At 44.7% G+C, this 14,499-nt stretch overlaps 1 protein-coding gene across 2 annotated transcripts; it reads left to right on the top strand.

The window, feature by feature from the left end:
- Positions 1–5,968: 5,968 nt before the first annotated feature.
- On the top strand, positions 5,969–10,741 carry COX14 (cytochrome c oxidase assembly factor COX14). 2 transcript variants are annotated; one of them, XM_073669869.1, is made up of 3 exons: positions 6,040–6,078; positions 6,776–6,857; positions 10,359–10,741. In XM_073669869.1, exon 3 carries the CDS (start codon positions 10,366–10,368, stop codon positions 10,540–10,542), a length of 177 nt encoding a protein of 58 aa, XP_073525970.1. In that variant the 5' UTR covers positions 6,040–6,078; positions 6,776–6,857; positions 10,359–10,365; the 3' UTR covers positions 10,543–10,741. The 2 variants fall into 2 exon arrangements, with proteins under 2 accessions (XP_073525969.1, XP_073525970.1); XM_073669868.1 differs by lacking the exon at positions 6,776–6,857 and having other exon boundaries at positions 5,969–6,078.
- The last annotated feature ends 3,758 nt before the right edge of the window (positions 10,742–14,499 follow it).

The raw sequence follows: 14,499 nt of genomic DNA, 5'->3' as shown, positions 1-14,499 counted from the left end.
TGTGCAAAAATAGAGAAAGGAAGTCACAACAATTATCCAAACGCGTTTCAGACGACTGTCTTAATCACGGCATGTTTTTGCTTCTAACACGTATGGAAATCTCTGGGCCTATTTTAACACTAAAGAATTTGAAATGCATTGAGTTTTTGAAATCTGCAGCATGTCACTTTCTCCTGGGGTTAATATGTGTTTTATGTATGGGTTTTCCTCAGAGACTTAAATGAGATGCAAAAAATCAGCATATAAAAATGCATATATGTTTCTATTACGTTTCTGCAGCAAAAATGGATGTAATCCACACAACATTATCAATAAAGCTTTATCAAAGCTCAGCAGACAGGAAGTTTATATCAGAGTTGATTAAGGGCGTCTTAGATGCCAGAAATGCGTCAGTCTTATAACCTTGTATGTCTTTTTTATGGTTTGCTAAATAAAATCCTTGTTTTTATTGCACTGCTGGAAGTGCCGCTCTCCCTTCTTTCTTCCTTCTATTGTTGCTGTGCCACACCAGCTGGAGACATGGCACCCATCGGTTTTGCCTCCCATGGATGCTAATCTTATAAGAGTGGTAAGCTCCAACCACCCCTTCTTTTTACAAAATAGTAAATTTATTAAAACACGATATACAGAAAGAAACAAAAGCGAAAATGAAAAAAAAATGCATTACAAACACATAAAATAAACACTCAAAAATGCAACAAAAAAAAAATACAAGTAAACTAATGAAGCTAATTGAAGCATGAAATGCTGCAGAAAATCTACAGCGTCAAGAACTCACCAAATAATCACTGTGGAAACATAATCTTAGAGGGTAATTCTGCTGATTGCGAGACGGGTGATTAGAGACAAGTCTGTTGCCAATGGATGAGAATTTGTGGTCTGAATTATGAAGGGTCTCCAGCTAAAAAAAAACATCAAAATATTTTTTTATGTTCTCTTGAAGAATACTAGGGAATATAGGGGTGTCCTTTGTTGGTGATCCTCGTGGTCAGTGTGGTTACAAAGAGCAAGTCTTGCTCTTGCCTCTGGACAGCTGTTATGCCCTGCAGTCACCGACAATCCACGGATATGAATGAGCGCTGCATCATAAATCCATTCTGTGGTGGTGCTCTTCCTGATCGTCCTCTGGCAGCAAATTATGTTTTTTTTCCCACCTAAATTGAGAGTAGCATTGTATGTAGACGGAGACCCTGATTCCAGTGATGTGTCACTGGATTGCTTGCTGTAGTTCTTAGAAAATTACTGTTTTATCAGCAGGAGATTATCACTACCGGACTAGTAAACCTGCTGCCATGAAGTCTTCAATATTCAAGAGCTCGGTATAACCCCACCCCCACCACTGATTGACTGCTTTCTGGTTATGTAGAAAGCAGGCCAATCAGTGGTGTGGACGGGGTTATACAGAGCTCAGCATTCAAAGAACTGCTAGATCTGCAGCAGAGAAAACACAGTAAGTAGATGCCGCCGAAGCTTCACCCACCCACGTCTGAAACTCCACCCACTTCGCAATTAACCAATAAAATTGAAGAGTGGGCGGAGTGTGGTTCGAGTGGGCGGAGTTATGACAGCGGAACACTGAAATTTTACGCCCAGTGGGAGCCATTCAGAGAAATTAGTAGCTCTAACTGATATCATTCGCGACCAACAAATCACTAGAGTTGAGAGAAAGCTGGAGAGGAAGAAAGGAGACCTTCAGAGAGTTCTGTGATCACTGGGTGTGAAATAACAGACCAGCAAGGCAGCAAGTTATTCAGCAAGCAATCTAAAGTGGTGGAAGTTTTCCCTCATAGCAGGCAAGGTGGGGCACCTAAGCAGGAAGATTTAAAGCAAGTCTTCGTGTTGGCCAGACCTGGAGATCAGCAGTGAAAGAATACGGGGTTAGCCGGGCTGTGGCAGGTCCGTAATGTGGTAGCTAGTGAGGCCTCCTTTACACCGTTCACAAGAGTGCAGCTAGGGTGCAGTGGGCACAGCGTAACAGATTGACCATGTGAAGATGGAGGCCTCCAGCGTAACCGGTTATGAATCTGTAATGTCTCTCACAAGTAATGTGCCGCCGTACAAAACCGGTATGCACAAACCACTGTCACGTAATGCAGAAGAAAAAGCCAACCATTGTTCTTGCTACCCTTTGTATAAATGTCCTAACCTCAGTAAACAAGACGCAAATCCGTCTGTTTTCTTCATTGGGAAGTTAAAGGGGTCAGAATTTTGCAAATTGTGTCAGAACGTAACCTGAAGGTGTAAGCAACAGAAACACAACAGCATGCATTCACCCAGGGACCCCCATATAAGGTGTTTTGGGGTGCGGATTTAGATGTCGGACAGTTTTTCCTCTTACAGAGGGCTGAGCCAATAGGCTGAAATTCATTCTGCTCATTAACATACTATTTATATTTATTTTGGATTAATAATAATTGTATCAATATTGAGCAGAATTAAGTATAGTGACTCACTGCTACTATCACATACAATGTACACAGAAAGCTGTGGTGTGGATGGAGGCAGCTTTTTGAGCTCTGCTACATTGTGTCACAACTGCTGAGCCCAGTAAACTAAGTGACACATCACTGGAACCAGGGTCTCTCTTCCTACATTACGCTGCTCTCAGATGAGATGGCAAAAACCTGCTGACAGATTCCTTTTAAATCATGCTAAATTGTACAAGTAAAAATATTCCAAAAAAACTGCATATGATGAAAGTTTACGGGCATGTTCACAAGCTGCATTTTGTTTTGTGTTTCCCTGCATTAAAAACAAAGCGTTTTACAGTACCAGCAAAATGAATGAGATTCCTAAAATCTCATTCACACTATGCATTTTTTCCTCACATTTTGCACTGCGGTGTTTTGAGTTTTTATAAACCGCAGCCTGGTAAGTCTTTCAGCGCTCTTCACCCATTGAAATGAACGCATAAAAAAACGCAACGGAAACACAAATAAAATCACGCGTATTGCATTTTTAGTGCAGAAAGAAACACTGCAGAAGAGCAGCAGTGTGTGAACATACCCTTAGGCTCTGTGTACATGGAGGTGTTTACAATCAATGAGGTTTTCAAGCAAAAAATGCTTCAAAAAATAATTTTTTAATGTTTTTCTGACACATTTTTAGTTTGCATTTGTTAACATGTCTATAAGTGTTTTCTGTAAATGTTATTCAGGTGTTTTTGGACTGAACTTGCTAGAAGACGCCACAAAAAACTCCATGTGCACAAAGGGGAATGGAGAAAAACGTCCCGTTGTCAGAAGGGAAAAAAAACAGCAGTGACTGTGTGTGACTGACTGTGTGTGACTGACTGACTGTGTGTGACTGACTGACAGTGTGGCTGACTGACAGTGTGACTGACTGACTGTGTGTGACTGACAGTGTGACTGACTGACAGTGTGGCTGACTGACAGTGTGGCTGACTGACTGACTGTGTGGCTGACTGACTGTGTGGCTGACTGACTGTGTGTGACTGACTGACTGTGACTGACTGTGTGACTGACTGACAGTGTGACTGACTGACAGTGTGACTGACTGTGTGTGTGACTGACTGTGTGTGTGTGACTGACTGTGTGTGTGCGACTGACTGTGTGTGCGACTGACTGTGTGTGCGACTGACTGTGTGTGTGCGACTGACTGTGTGTGTGCGACTGACTGTATGTGACTGACTGTATGTGACTGACTGACAGTGTGTGACTGACTGTGTGTGACTGACTGTATGTGACTGACTGTGTGTGACTGACTGTATGTGACTGACAGTGTGTGACTGACAGTGTGTGACTGACAGTGTGTGACTGACTGACTGTGTGTGACTGACTGTGTGTGACTGACTGACTGACTGTATGTGACTGACTGACTGTGTGTGACTGAGGCTGAGTGCCCACGTAGCGTTTTTCAAGCGTTTATGCTGCGGAATTTCCGCAGCGTAAACGCTTGTTAAACGCTAGGTAATCCGCACCCCATGGTCCCCAAGGGGATTCCGCGTGTTCTATGCACATGCTGCGGATTTTTCCGCAGCGTTTATGCTGCGTTCAAAAATCCGCAGCATGTCATTTAATTTTGCGGTAGCGCAGCGGAACTCCCGCCATTGACTTGCATTGAAACGCATAGAAACCGCGACTGTACATTTCTACAAGCGGCCTCTATGTGCGGATGGTACCCAGTTCTGGAGGAGAGGAGACTCTCATCCAGACCTGGGTACCATTCTACCTGTAAAAAAAGAATAAAATAACAAATAAAGTTATATTCACCTGTCCGGCGTCTTCTCTCTGAATGCCGGCATCGCTTGAGGACCTGCGGTGACGTCACAGTCATGTGACCGCAGGCCCTTCACCGCTCTGTCTCGCGATATGCCGGCCGCCGGGAACCAGACAGGAACGAGCGCTGCAGCACACACCGGGGCCTCGGGGGTGAGTATAGCTTTATTTGTTTTAATTTTTACGGTTCACACTGTATAAATCCATGCTGTTTGCATGGATTTATATAGTGTGACCTAGTTGTCAAGCACTTTCCAAGTGATGCTATCGCCTGGAAAGCGCTTGTCAATCTGCATGCGGAAACGCATGTGAATCCGCATGTATTCTGCAGGAAAAACGCATGCACAATCTGCATGCGTTTTTTCTGCCAGGGAGATGCAGAAATGCTGCAGAAATTTTCTGCTTCATTTCTGCATTGTGGGCACATGGCCTAAGGCTGCGTGCCCACGTAGCGTTTTTCAAGCGTTTATGCTGCGGAATTTCTGCAGCGTAAACGCTTGTTAAACGCTAGGTAATCCGCACCCCATGGTCCCCAAGGGGATTCCGCATGTTCTATGCACATGCTGCGGATTTTTCCGCAGCGTTTATGCTGCGTACAAAAATCCGCAGCATGTCATTTAATTTTGCGGAAGCGCAGCGGAACTCCCGCCATTGACACGCATAGAAACCGCGACTGTACATTTCTACAAGCGGCCTCTATGTGCGGATGGTACCCAGTTCTGGAGGAGAGGAGACTCTCATCCAGACCTGGGTACCATTCTACCTGTAAAAAAAGAATAAAATAACAAATAAAGTTTATATTCACCTGTCCGGCGGCTTCTCTCTGAATGCCGGCATCGCTTGAGGACCTGCGGTGACGTCACAGTCATGTGACCGCAGGCCCTTCACCGCTCTGTCTCGCGATATGCCGGCAGCCGGGAACCAGACAGGAACGAGCGCTGCAGCCACGCCGGGGCATCGGGGGTGAGTATAGCTTTATTTGTTTTCATTTTTACGGTTCACACTATATAAATCCATGCTGTCTGCATGGATTTATATAGTGTGACCTAGTTGTCAAGCACATTCCAAGTGATGCTATCGCCTGGAAAGCGCTTGTCAGGCTGTGTGCCCACGTAGCATTTTTCAGGCGTATATGCTGCGGAATTTCCGCAGCGTAAACGCTTGAAAAACGTATGTATATCCGCACCCCATGGTCCCCAATGGGATTCCGCAACTTCTATGCACATGCTGCGGATTTTTCCGCAGCGTTTATGCCGCGTTCAAAAATCCGCAGCATGTCATTTAATTTTGCGTTTCCGCAAGCGGAATTGCCTTAGTCCAATGCATAAAAAACGCAAGGCAATTCCGCATGTGGAAAACGCGCGAAAAATGCGCGATAAACGCGTGCGGAATTCCGCATGCGTTTTTCCGGGAGAGGACTTGCATTTATGCAGCAGAAATTTTCTGCTTCATAAATGCAACGTGGGCACATAGCCTCAATCTGCATGCGGAAACGCATGTGAACCCGCATGTGGATCCGCATGTATTCTGCAGGAAAAACGCATGCACAATCTGCATGCGTTTTTTCTGCCAGGGAGATGCAGAAATGATGCAGAAATTTTCTGCTTCGTTTCTGCTTCGTTGGCACATAGCCTGACTGTGTGTGCTCCTAGGCTGCCCGCTTACCGCACATAGAGTGCTTCATGCTGATTGGTGAAGTCTAGTCACGTGCTCTCACAGCCGCAGCTCTCCTCTTACCATAGATAATGGCTCCCGATAGAAGGGCTCCTCTCTATGGTTAGTCGGCGGAATCACGTGTTTCCTGCTGGAAATGACGTCAGAGCGAGGCTGAAAGTCATAGGTAAAGTCGTGTGTTGTGTTATGTGGGTCTTCTAGGGGGCAGCGCTCCTGTCCTCGGGGTGGAGGCAGAGCACCGACCATAGAGCCTGCTGGCTGCACAGCACGTACATGAGGCCTCCGCATGGTGCAGGCCTGGGGCGCTCTCTCCTGTCTCCCCCTGTGCTGTAAGGCCGGGTTCCCACACTCTGTGCAGGGCACAGTAGGGTTCCTCCGCTCATCACCTATGATGAGTGTCAGCCGTACTCTGCCAGTGAATGAAGGGGGCAGTGGTCCCAGACCTGCTCCATTCACATTGGGCTCTGCAGAACCGTGTCCTCTGGGGCAGTGAGGTGACACCTCTCCTATGGCTAGCTGACCTATGCGTGGGGTGTCCACTACTATTAGACATCCTCCCTGACTGTACTACCGGTGTCCCCCACTGGTCTCTTGGCTTCAATGGTGTCAGGCGATTGCTGTAGCTAATCGGGCACGTTCCATCCAAGTCGGGAGAGATCCAGGAGGAATGAGATCGGCTCATCTAGTGTAGCAATCACTTTGTGTCATCCGGCCAGAATAGGAAGTGCGTAGACCGTCAGGGAATACCAGGAAAAGTATCTAGGAGCGGCGGGGGTCATGGATGCGGACCCTGTGCTTGGCAGATGTGGCTGTGTATTGTCCATCACAGTTCTAACCTGTAATGTTTTTGTTTGCTTAAACAGGTATTCTGATCTTGTACATTTAGGGCAAATCCATAGAAACACAAATCCTCAATAAAGTTAAATCAAAGATCCCTTCATATGAGTAAGTATAAACCTATGGAGACTAAGAAGGAGCAATACGATCCACAATATCAAAATGTATTAAATATGAAATTCATCAATACATAACAATAACAGTGAGGAGACCACAGGCGGTGGTGACCTGTGCGTCGAGGTGTGCAGCAGCCCGTCCTTTACACTATGCCCACAGGTAATTTCTACCCACAGGGTTACTAGACTGCTATAGGTTTTATAATCACCTGCTATATATGAGGTATTATTGGGGTGAGGGATTTATACATTGAGACTATTATAATAAAATGAATTCTTGCTATTTCATGTGTATGTTTATTCATACTTGATATATTTATATGGCAGGTCAACATATAAATATTCAGTGCTCCTTAAATTGACCAGCTGTTATACAGTGGTGGCCAAAAGTATTGGCACCCCTGCAATTCTGTCAGATAATACTCAGTTTCTTCCTGAAAATGATTGCAATCACAAATTCTTTGGTATTATTATCTTCATTTAATTTGTCTTCAATGAAAAAACACAAAAAGAATTGTCCTAAAGCCAAATTGGATATAATTCCACACCAAACCTAAAAAAGGGGGTGGACAAAAGTATTGGCACTGTTTGAAAAATCATGTGATGCTTCTCTAATTTGTGTAATTAACAGCACCTGTAACTTACCTGTGGCACCTAACAGGTGTTGGCAATAACTAAATCACACTTGCAGCCAGTTAACATGGATTAAAGTTGACTCAACCTCTGTCCTGTGTCCTTGTGTGTACCACATTGAGCATGGAGAAAAGAAAGAAGACCAAAGAACTGTCTGAGGACTTGAGAAACCAAATTGTGAGGAAGCATGAGCAATCTCAAGGCTACAAGTCCATCTCCAAAGACCTGAATGTTCCTGTGTCTTCCGTGTGCAGTGTCATCAAGAAGTTTAAAGCCCATGGCACTGTGGCTAACCTCCCTAGATGTGGACAGAAAAGAAAAATTGACAAGAGATTTCAACGCAAGATTGTGCGGATGGTGGATAAAGAACCTCGACTAACATCCAAACAAGTTCAAGCTGCCCTGCAGTCCGAGGTTACAACAGTGTCAACCCGTACTATCCGTCGGCGTCTGAATGAAAAGGGACTGTATGGTAGGATACCCAGGAAGACCCCACTTCTTACCCCGAGACATAAAAAAGCCAGGCTGGAGTTTGCCAAAACTTACCTGAGAAAGCCTAAAACATTTTGGAAGAATGTTCTCTGGTCAGATGCGACAAAAGTAGAGCTTTTTGGGAAAAAGCATCAACATAGAGTGTACAGAAAAAAAAAAAGAGGCATTCAAAAAAAAGATCACGGTCCCTACAGTCAAACATGGCGGAGGTTCCCCGATGGTTTGGGGTTGCTTTGCTGCCTCTGGCACTGGACTGCTTGACCGTGTGCATGGCATAATGAAGTCTGAAGACTACCAACAAATTTTGCAGCATAATGTAGGGCCCAGTGTGAGAAAGCTGGGTCTCCCTCAGAGGTCATGGGTCTTCCAGCAGGACAATGACCCAAAACACACTTCCAAAAGCACTATAAAATGGTTTGAGAGAAAGCACTGGAGACTTCTAAGGTGGCCAGCAATGAGTCCAGACCTGAATCCCATAGAACACCTGTGGAGAGATCTCAAAATGGCAGTTTGGAGAAGGCACCCTTCAAATATCAGGGACCTGGAGCAGTTTGCCAAAGAAGAATGGTCTACAATTCCAGCAGAGCATTGTAAGAAACTCATTGATGGTTACTGGAAGTGGTTGTTTGCAGTTATTTTGGCTAAAGGTTGTGCAACCAAGTATTAGGCTGAGTTCACACGATGCGTATTTAATGCGTTTCTGCGGCATTTTTGCAGTTGCGGAAACGCATTAAAAACGCATGGTAGAAGGGCAGCAATGTTCCCCAATTGAAATCCGCATGTGCTGTGCCCATGATGCGGATTTTTCCGCAGCGTAAACGCTGCGCTCAAAAATCCGCAGCATGTCAATTTTGCGTAAACGCGGCGTTTTCGCCGCCATTGACTTGCATTAGAACGCGCCAATTCCGCAAGACTGCATTTGTACTTGCGCTATTGGCGCGTTCTAATGTGCGGATGGTACCCGGGTGTGGAGGAGAGGAGAGTCTCATCCACACCCAGGTACCATTAAAAAAGCTGTAAAACAAGAATAAAGTAAAAAATAAATGTATACTTACCTTATGTCGGCCCGTGCTGCGCTCCTGCTTGGTTCCCGGCACTTTTCAGTGAGTTGTAGGACCTGCGCTGACGTCAGAGTCATGTGACGGGTCACGTGACGCTGACGTCGGCACGTCTTTCAATTCAAAGTTGCCGGGAGAACGGATTGAGCAGGACAGCGCGGGCCATCGGAGGTAAGTATATACACTCTCTCTGGTCACACTATATAAATCCATGCTGTTTGCATGGATTTATATAGTGTGACCTAGTTGTCAAGCACTTTCCAAGTGATGCTAAAATCTCCTGGAAAGCGCTTGTCAATCCACATGCGGAAACGCATGTGAATCCGCATGTATTCCGCAGGAAAAACGCATGCACAATCTGCATGCGTTTTTTCTGCCAGGGAGATGCAGAAATGATGCAGAAATTTTATGCTTCATTTCTGCATCGTGTGCACATAGCCTTAGGCTGAGGGTGCCAATACTTTTGTCCGGCCCATTTTTGGAGTTTTGTGTGACATGATCAATGATTTGATTTTTGCTTCATTCTCTTTTGTGGTTTTTTCCTTGCAAGCAAATTAAATGAAGACAATAAGACCAAAGAATTTGTGATTACAATCATTTTCAGGAAGAAACTGAGTATTATCTGACAGAATTGCAGGGGTGCCAAATACTTTTGGCCACCACTGTATGTGGCCCTTAAATATCTATGTATAGAGCACTTGCCATGACACATGAATCTGCTGTAGGGTGCACTGTTTCTTTGTTTCTGTATCTTTGCTATTTACTACTTACTATGTACTGATTTTATTGACAATAGGTGTCCCAATGTTTTTATGGATTGATAAATTTCATATTTGATAAATTTTGATATATATTTTTTTATATTTTGGATCATATTGCTCCCTCTTAGTCTCTATAGGTTTATATTTCTGCCATATCCACAATATGTATAGTAGATGAGCATCTCACTAATAGGACCTACATCTGTCTGAAGAACGGGGTTCTTGACGAGCTCTATGGTCAGTGAAAACATGGTCGGGAATTTTGGCCATCTTCTCTTTGTGCCACAGAACCAGGGTTTAGAAATGGATACCGGTCCTATGTCACCTGTTTGAATAGAGTGGCGGCCACACATTCTTTCTCTACAAGAAACAAAAAACAGAGTCCCAAGGGTGAGACCCCCCAACAATGAGACGCATAGGGTGTGTTATCTGAATAGTTGGCAAGTTGTAATTGTGGGACAGTCCCTGTAAGTCTCACTGCTGAACTGTTCACGTTGTATCCTTGTAGCATAGCGGAGCTGAAGGCCCCATTTTCTCTGTCCCTTTCAGGATAAGGATGGCTTCCTCCAGACGCCTGGCAGACCTTGGTTATAAGGTGTTTTCTGGGTCCATGATGCTGCTGACGCTGTATGGTGGCTACCTCTGCAGTGTCCGGGCGTATCGGTACTTCAAGCGGAGGGAACAACTGGCGATGGCAGCAGAGAACCAGACTGAATCCATTATGAAAGACTGAAAGAGCTGAGCTCCGTTCTGTCCACCGCAGGAGATGCTGGGTTTCGTGAAGTAATACCCCGTCCATCCTCATTACCAGGCATCACCCTGAGCATCCAGTGTGCAGTGGAGCCATTCTTACATTACCGGGCTGTAAATTACTTTTTTTTTTTTTATGTGAAACTTTTTTTTCTGTACAAATAAATTTCTATATAGTCATATTTCAGCTAAAAGGAGATCATTTTGTGCCATGGATTCAGTACTACTGTAGATTTACAATCGTCCTTAAAGGGGTCATTCAATGGAGAATAAAAAGTAGACCACAGGAAAGTCTTTAAAAAAATGAAATATGCAGTAACAATTACTCGCCTGTCTCAGCCCCAGAATCTGTCACTTCGGTGATCTGAGCAATGATATCTTGTTCCTCAATCACCTTCTCACTGATGCTGGTCTTTGGCTGCAGCGGTTTGGTGACAGAAATAGCACATCACAGGCTTGGGATATTTCTCAAGAAATTTGTCTTAAAATGTTTGTGTTCTATGAAGATTATGTGATCTAATGTTTGTGACAGCCACTTGCGTCGTCTTGATAGACTCATGCAGACTCCCTGCAGCTTTTTACAACTAAGCTTCGTTTCCATTTAACACAGAATTAGAGAAATAATAGCAAAGTGCTTCTGAGGGACATGACACAAGTTTCCAGGACTGTGGAGTCTTTAAGCCAAACCTCCGACTCCTCAATTTCCATGACACCGACTCCCTCATACATGGCTCATGTTTAAGTGATAAATTTACTGTAGCACAGATTCATCTAGACCCTTAGATCAGGAATAGGACAGACATTTATAGGACATTTCAGAACTTTCCCAAATTCTTATGAAAAAAATATTCCCCACAAACTGCATTTAACTACTGTACCCAATTTATTATATATTTTAGGAGTTGGAGTCGATCCATTTTATACCGATTCTGACTCCACCAAAATGGACCACGACTCAGATTCCACAACCCTGCAAGTTTCACAAACTTTCAGGGGCAGAACATGACGTAGAGACAGTACCAGGCTGGGCACTTTTTAGAACAGTTCATACACGTTCCATACAGTGCATGTAGCTGTGAGACCTCGGAAGTTTGTATTTTTCACAAGAAGGACATATTAACTATGGCTAGGCTACTACAGTCTTAATAAGACACTTTTACTAACACTGGTGTAGTGATCTGTAGTGTTATCCAAACTACCCAACATGGTGCACATCTTCTAGGCAGTATGGCACCTTTATGACACCTGGGCATCCGGTTGGGTGACGAGCAGATGGACTCTCCTACTCTGCCCCAACACTTGCTGCTTTCCATCAGCAGAGTGCAGCAGGAATGTAATTTATGGCTTATTTAAAAAAGAAACCATATTCTGGAAGAATATATATTGCAAGAATGCCTATAGTATTTAGAACTACAACGTGCTAAACCATCAGGGGCTTACTGTGTACAAAGGTATATGGCTCCCGTCTCTGTGCCCTGGCGGTGACCCTACCAGTATGTCATCACGTTATGAGATGGGAATAACCCATTTATAGAGCAGATTCTTGGCTTTATATATTTAATTACATTGTAGCAAAGTTGTGCCACTATATATTTAGCTCACAGAGGATTGCTTTGACTTGATAAGGTTGTACTTACGTTCCAATTGTGACCAGTTTTTACCCACCGGTGGCAAACTGGGATCCTGAAAGTGGCTAGGAATTAAATACACTGCTCAAAAAAATAAAGGGAACACTGAAATAACACATCCTAGATCTGAATGAATTAAATATTCTCATTGAATACTTTGTTCTGTACAAAGTTGAATGTGCTGACAACAAAATCACACAAAAATCATCAATGGAAATCAAATTGATTAACCAATGGAGGCCTGGATTTGGAGTCACCCCCCAAAATTAAAGTGGAAAAAGACACTACAGGCTGATCCAACTTTGATGTAATGTCCTTAAAACAAGTCAAAATGAGGCTCAGTATTGTGTGTGGCCTCCACGTGCCTGTATGACCTCCCTACAATGCCTGGGCATGCTCCTGATGAGGTTGCGAATGGTCTCCTGTGGGATCTCCTCCCAGACCTGGACTAAAGCATCCTCCAACTCCTGGACAGTCTGTGGTGCAACGTGATGTTGTTGGATGGAGCGAGACATGATGTCCCAGATGTGCTCAATCGGATTCAGGTCTGGGGAACGGGCGGGCCAGTCCATAGCTTCAATGCTTTCATCTTGCAGGAACTGCTGACACACTCCAGCCATATGAGGTTTGGCATTGTCCTGCATTAGGAGGAACCTAGGGCCAACCGCACCAGCATATGGTCTCACAAGGGGTCTGAGGATCTCATCTCGGTACCTAATGGCAGTCAGGCTACCTCTGGCGAGCACATGGAGGGCTGTGCGGCCCTCCAAAGAAAGGCCACCCCACACCATTACTGACCCACTGCCAAACCGGTCATGCTGAAGGATGTTGCAGGCAGCAGATCGCTCTCCACGGCGTCTCCAGACTCTGTCACATCTGTCACGTGCTCAGTGTGAACCTGCTTTCATATGTGAAGAGCACAGGGCGCCAGTGGTGACTTTGCCAATCCTGGTGTTCTGTGGCAAATGCCAAGCGTCCTGCACGGTGTTGGGCTGTGAGCACCACCCCTATCTGTGGCCTTCGGGCCCTCATACCACCCTCATGGAGTCGGTTTCTTACCGTTTGTGCAGACACGTGCACATTTGTGGCCTGCTAGAGGTCATTTTGCAGGGTTCTGGCAGTGCTCCTCCTTGCACAAAGGCGGAGGTAGCGGTCCTGCTGCTGGGTTGTTGCCCTCTTACGGCCCCCTCCACGTCTCCTGGTGTACTGGCCTGTCTCCTGGTAGTGCTTCCAGCCTCTGGACACTACACTGACAGACACCGCAAACCTTCTTGCCACAGCTCGCATTGATGTGCCATCCTGGATGAGCAACACTACCTGAGCAACTTCTGTGGGTTGTAGAGTCCGTCTCATGCTACCACGAGTGTGAAAGCACAACCAACATTCAAAAGTGACCAAAACATCAGCCAGAAAGCATTGGTACTGAGATGTGGTCTGTGGTCCCCACCTGCAGAACCAGTCCTTTATTGAGGGTGTCTTGATAATTGCCAATAATTTCCATCTATTGTCTATGCCATTTGCACAACAGCATGTGAAATTGATTGTCAATCAGTGTTGCTTCCTAAGTGGACAGTTTGATTTCACAGAAGTTTGATTTACTTGGAGTTATATTCTGTTGTTTAAGTGTTCCCTTTATTTTTTTGAGCAGTGTATTAAGTTAAACAACCTTATTGGACCTGATGAAGCTTTTATTTACATAGAACTATAGACGAGGGGTGGAGGATGTGTCCAGTTCTGCTTGTCAGCTGTCACTTTAAATTAAGGTATTTTACAGCTGGGTGATCAGACCACGTTTTAATTTTTATATATATATACATACATACACACACACACACACACACACACACACACACACACACACACTACAGACCAAAAGTTTGGACACACCTTCTCATTTAAAGATTTTTCTGTATTTTCATGACTATGAAAATTGTACATTCACACTGAAGGCATCAAAACTATGAATTAACACATGTGGAATTATATACGTAACAAAAAAGTGGGAAACAACTGAAAATGTCTTATATTCTAGGTTCTTCAAAGTAGCCACCTTTTTCTTTGATGACTGCTTTGCACACTCTTGGCATTCTCTTGATGAGCTTCAAGAGGTAGTCACTGGAAATGGTCTTCCAACAATCTTGAAGGAGTTCCCAGAGATGCTTATCACTTGTTGGCCCTTTTGCCTTCACTCTGTGGTCCAGCTCACCCCAAACCATCTCGATTGGGTTCAGGACTGGTGACTGTGGAGGCCAGGTCATCTGGTGTAGCACCCCATCACTCTCCTTCTTGGTCAAAGAGCCCTTACACAGCCT

The sequence above is a fragment of the Phyllobates terribilis genome, unplaced genomic scaffold (assembly GCF_046119375.1).
Source record: "Phyllobates terribilis strain yellow unplaced genomic scaffold, ASM4611937v1 Scaffold_2__4_contigs__length_985480577, whole genome shotgun sequence".
NCBI classification, from domain to species: Eukaryota; Metazoa; Chordata; class Amphibia; order Anura; family Dendrobatidae; genus Phyllobates; species Phyllobates terribilis.
This window is presented reverse-complemented; position numbering and strand designations above follow the sequence as displayed.

Coding starts and splice junctions, on each gene's coding strand:
- COX14 (XM_073669868.1), top strand. CDS start 10,366: ATGGCTTCCTCCAGACGCCTGGCAGACCTTGGTTATAAGGTGTTTTCT.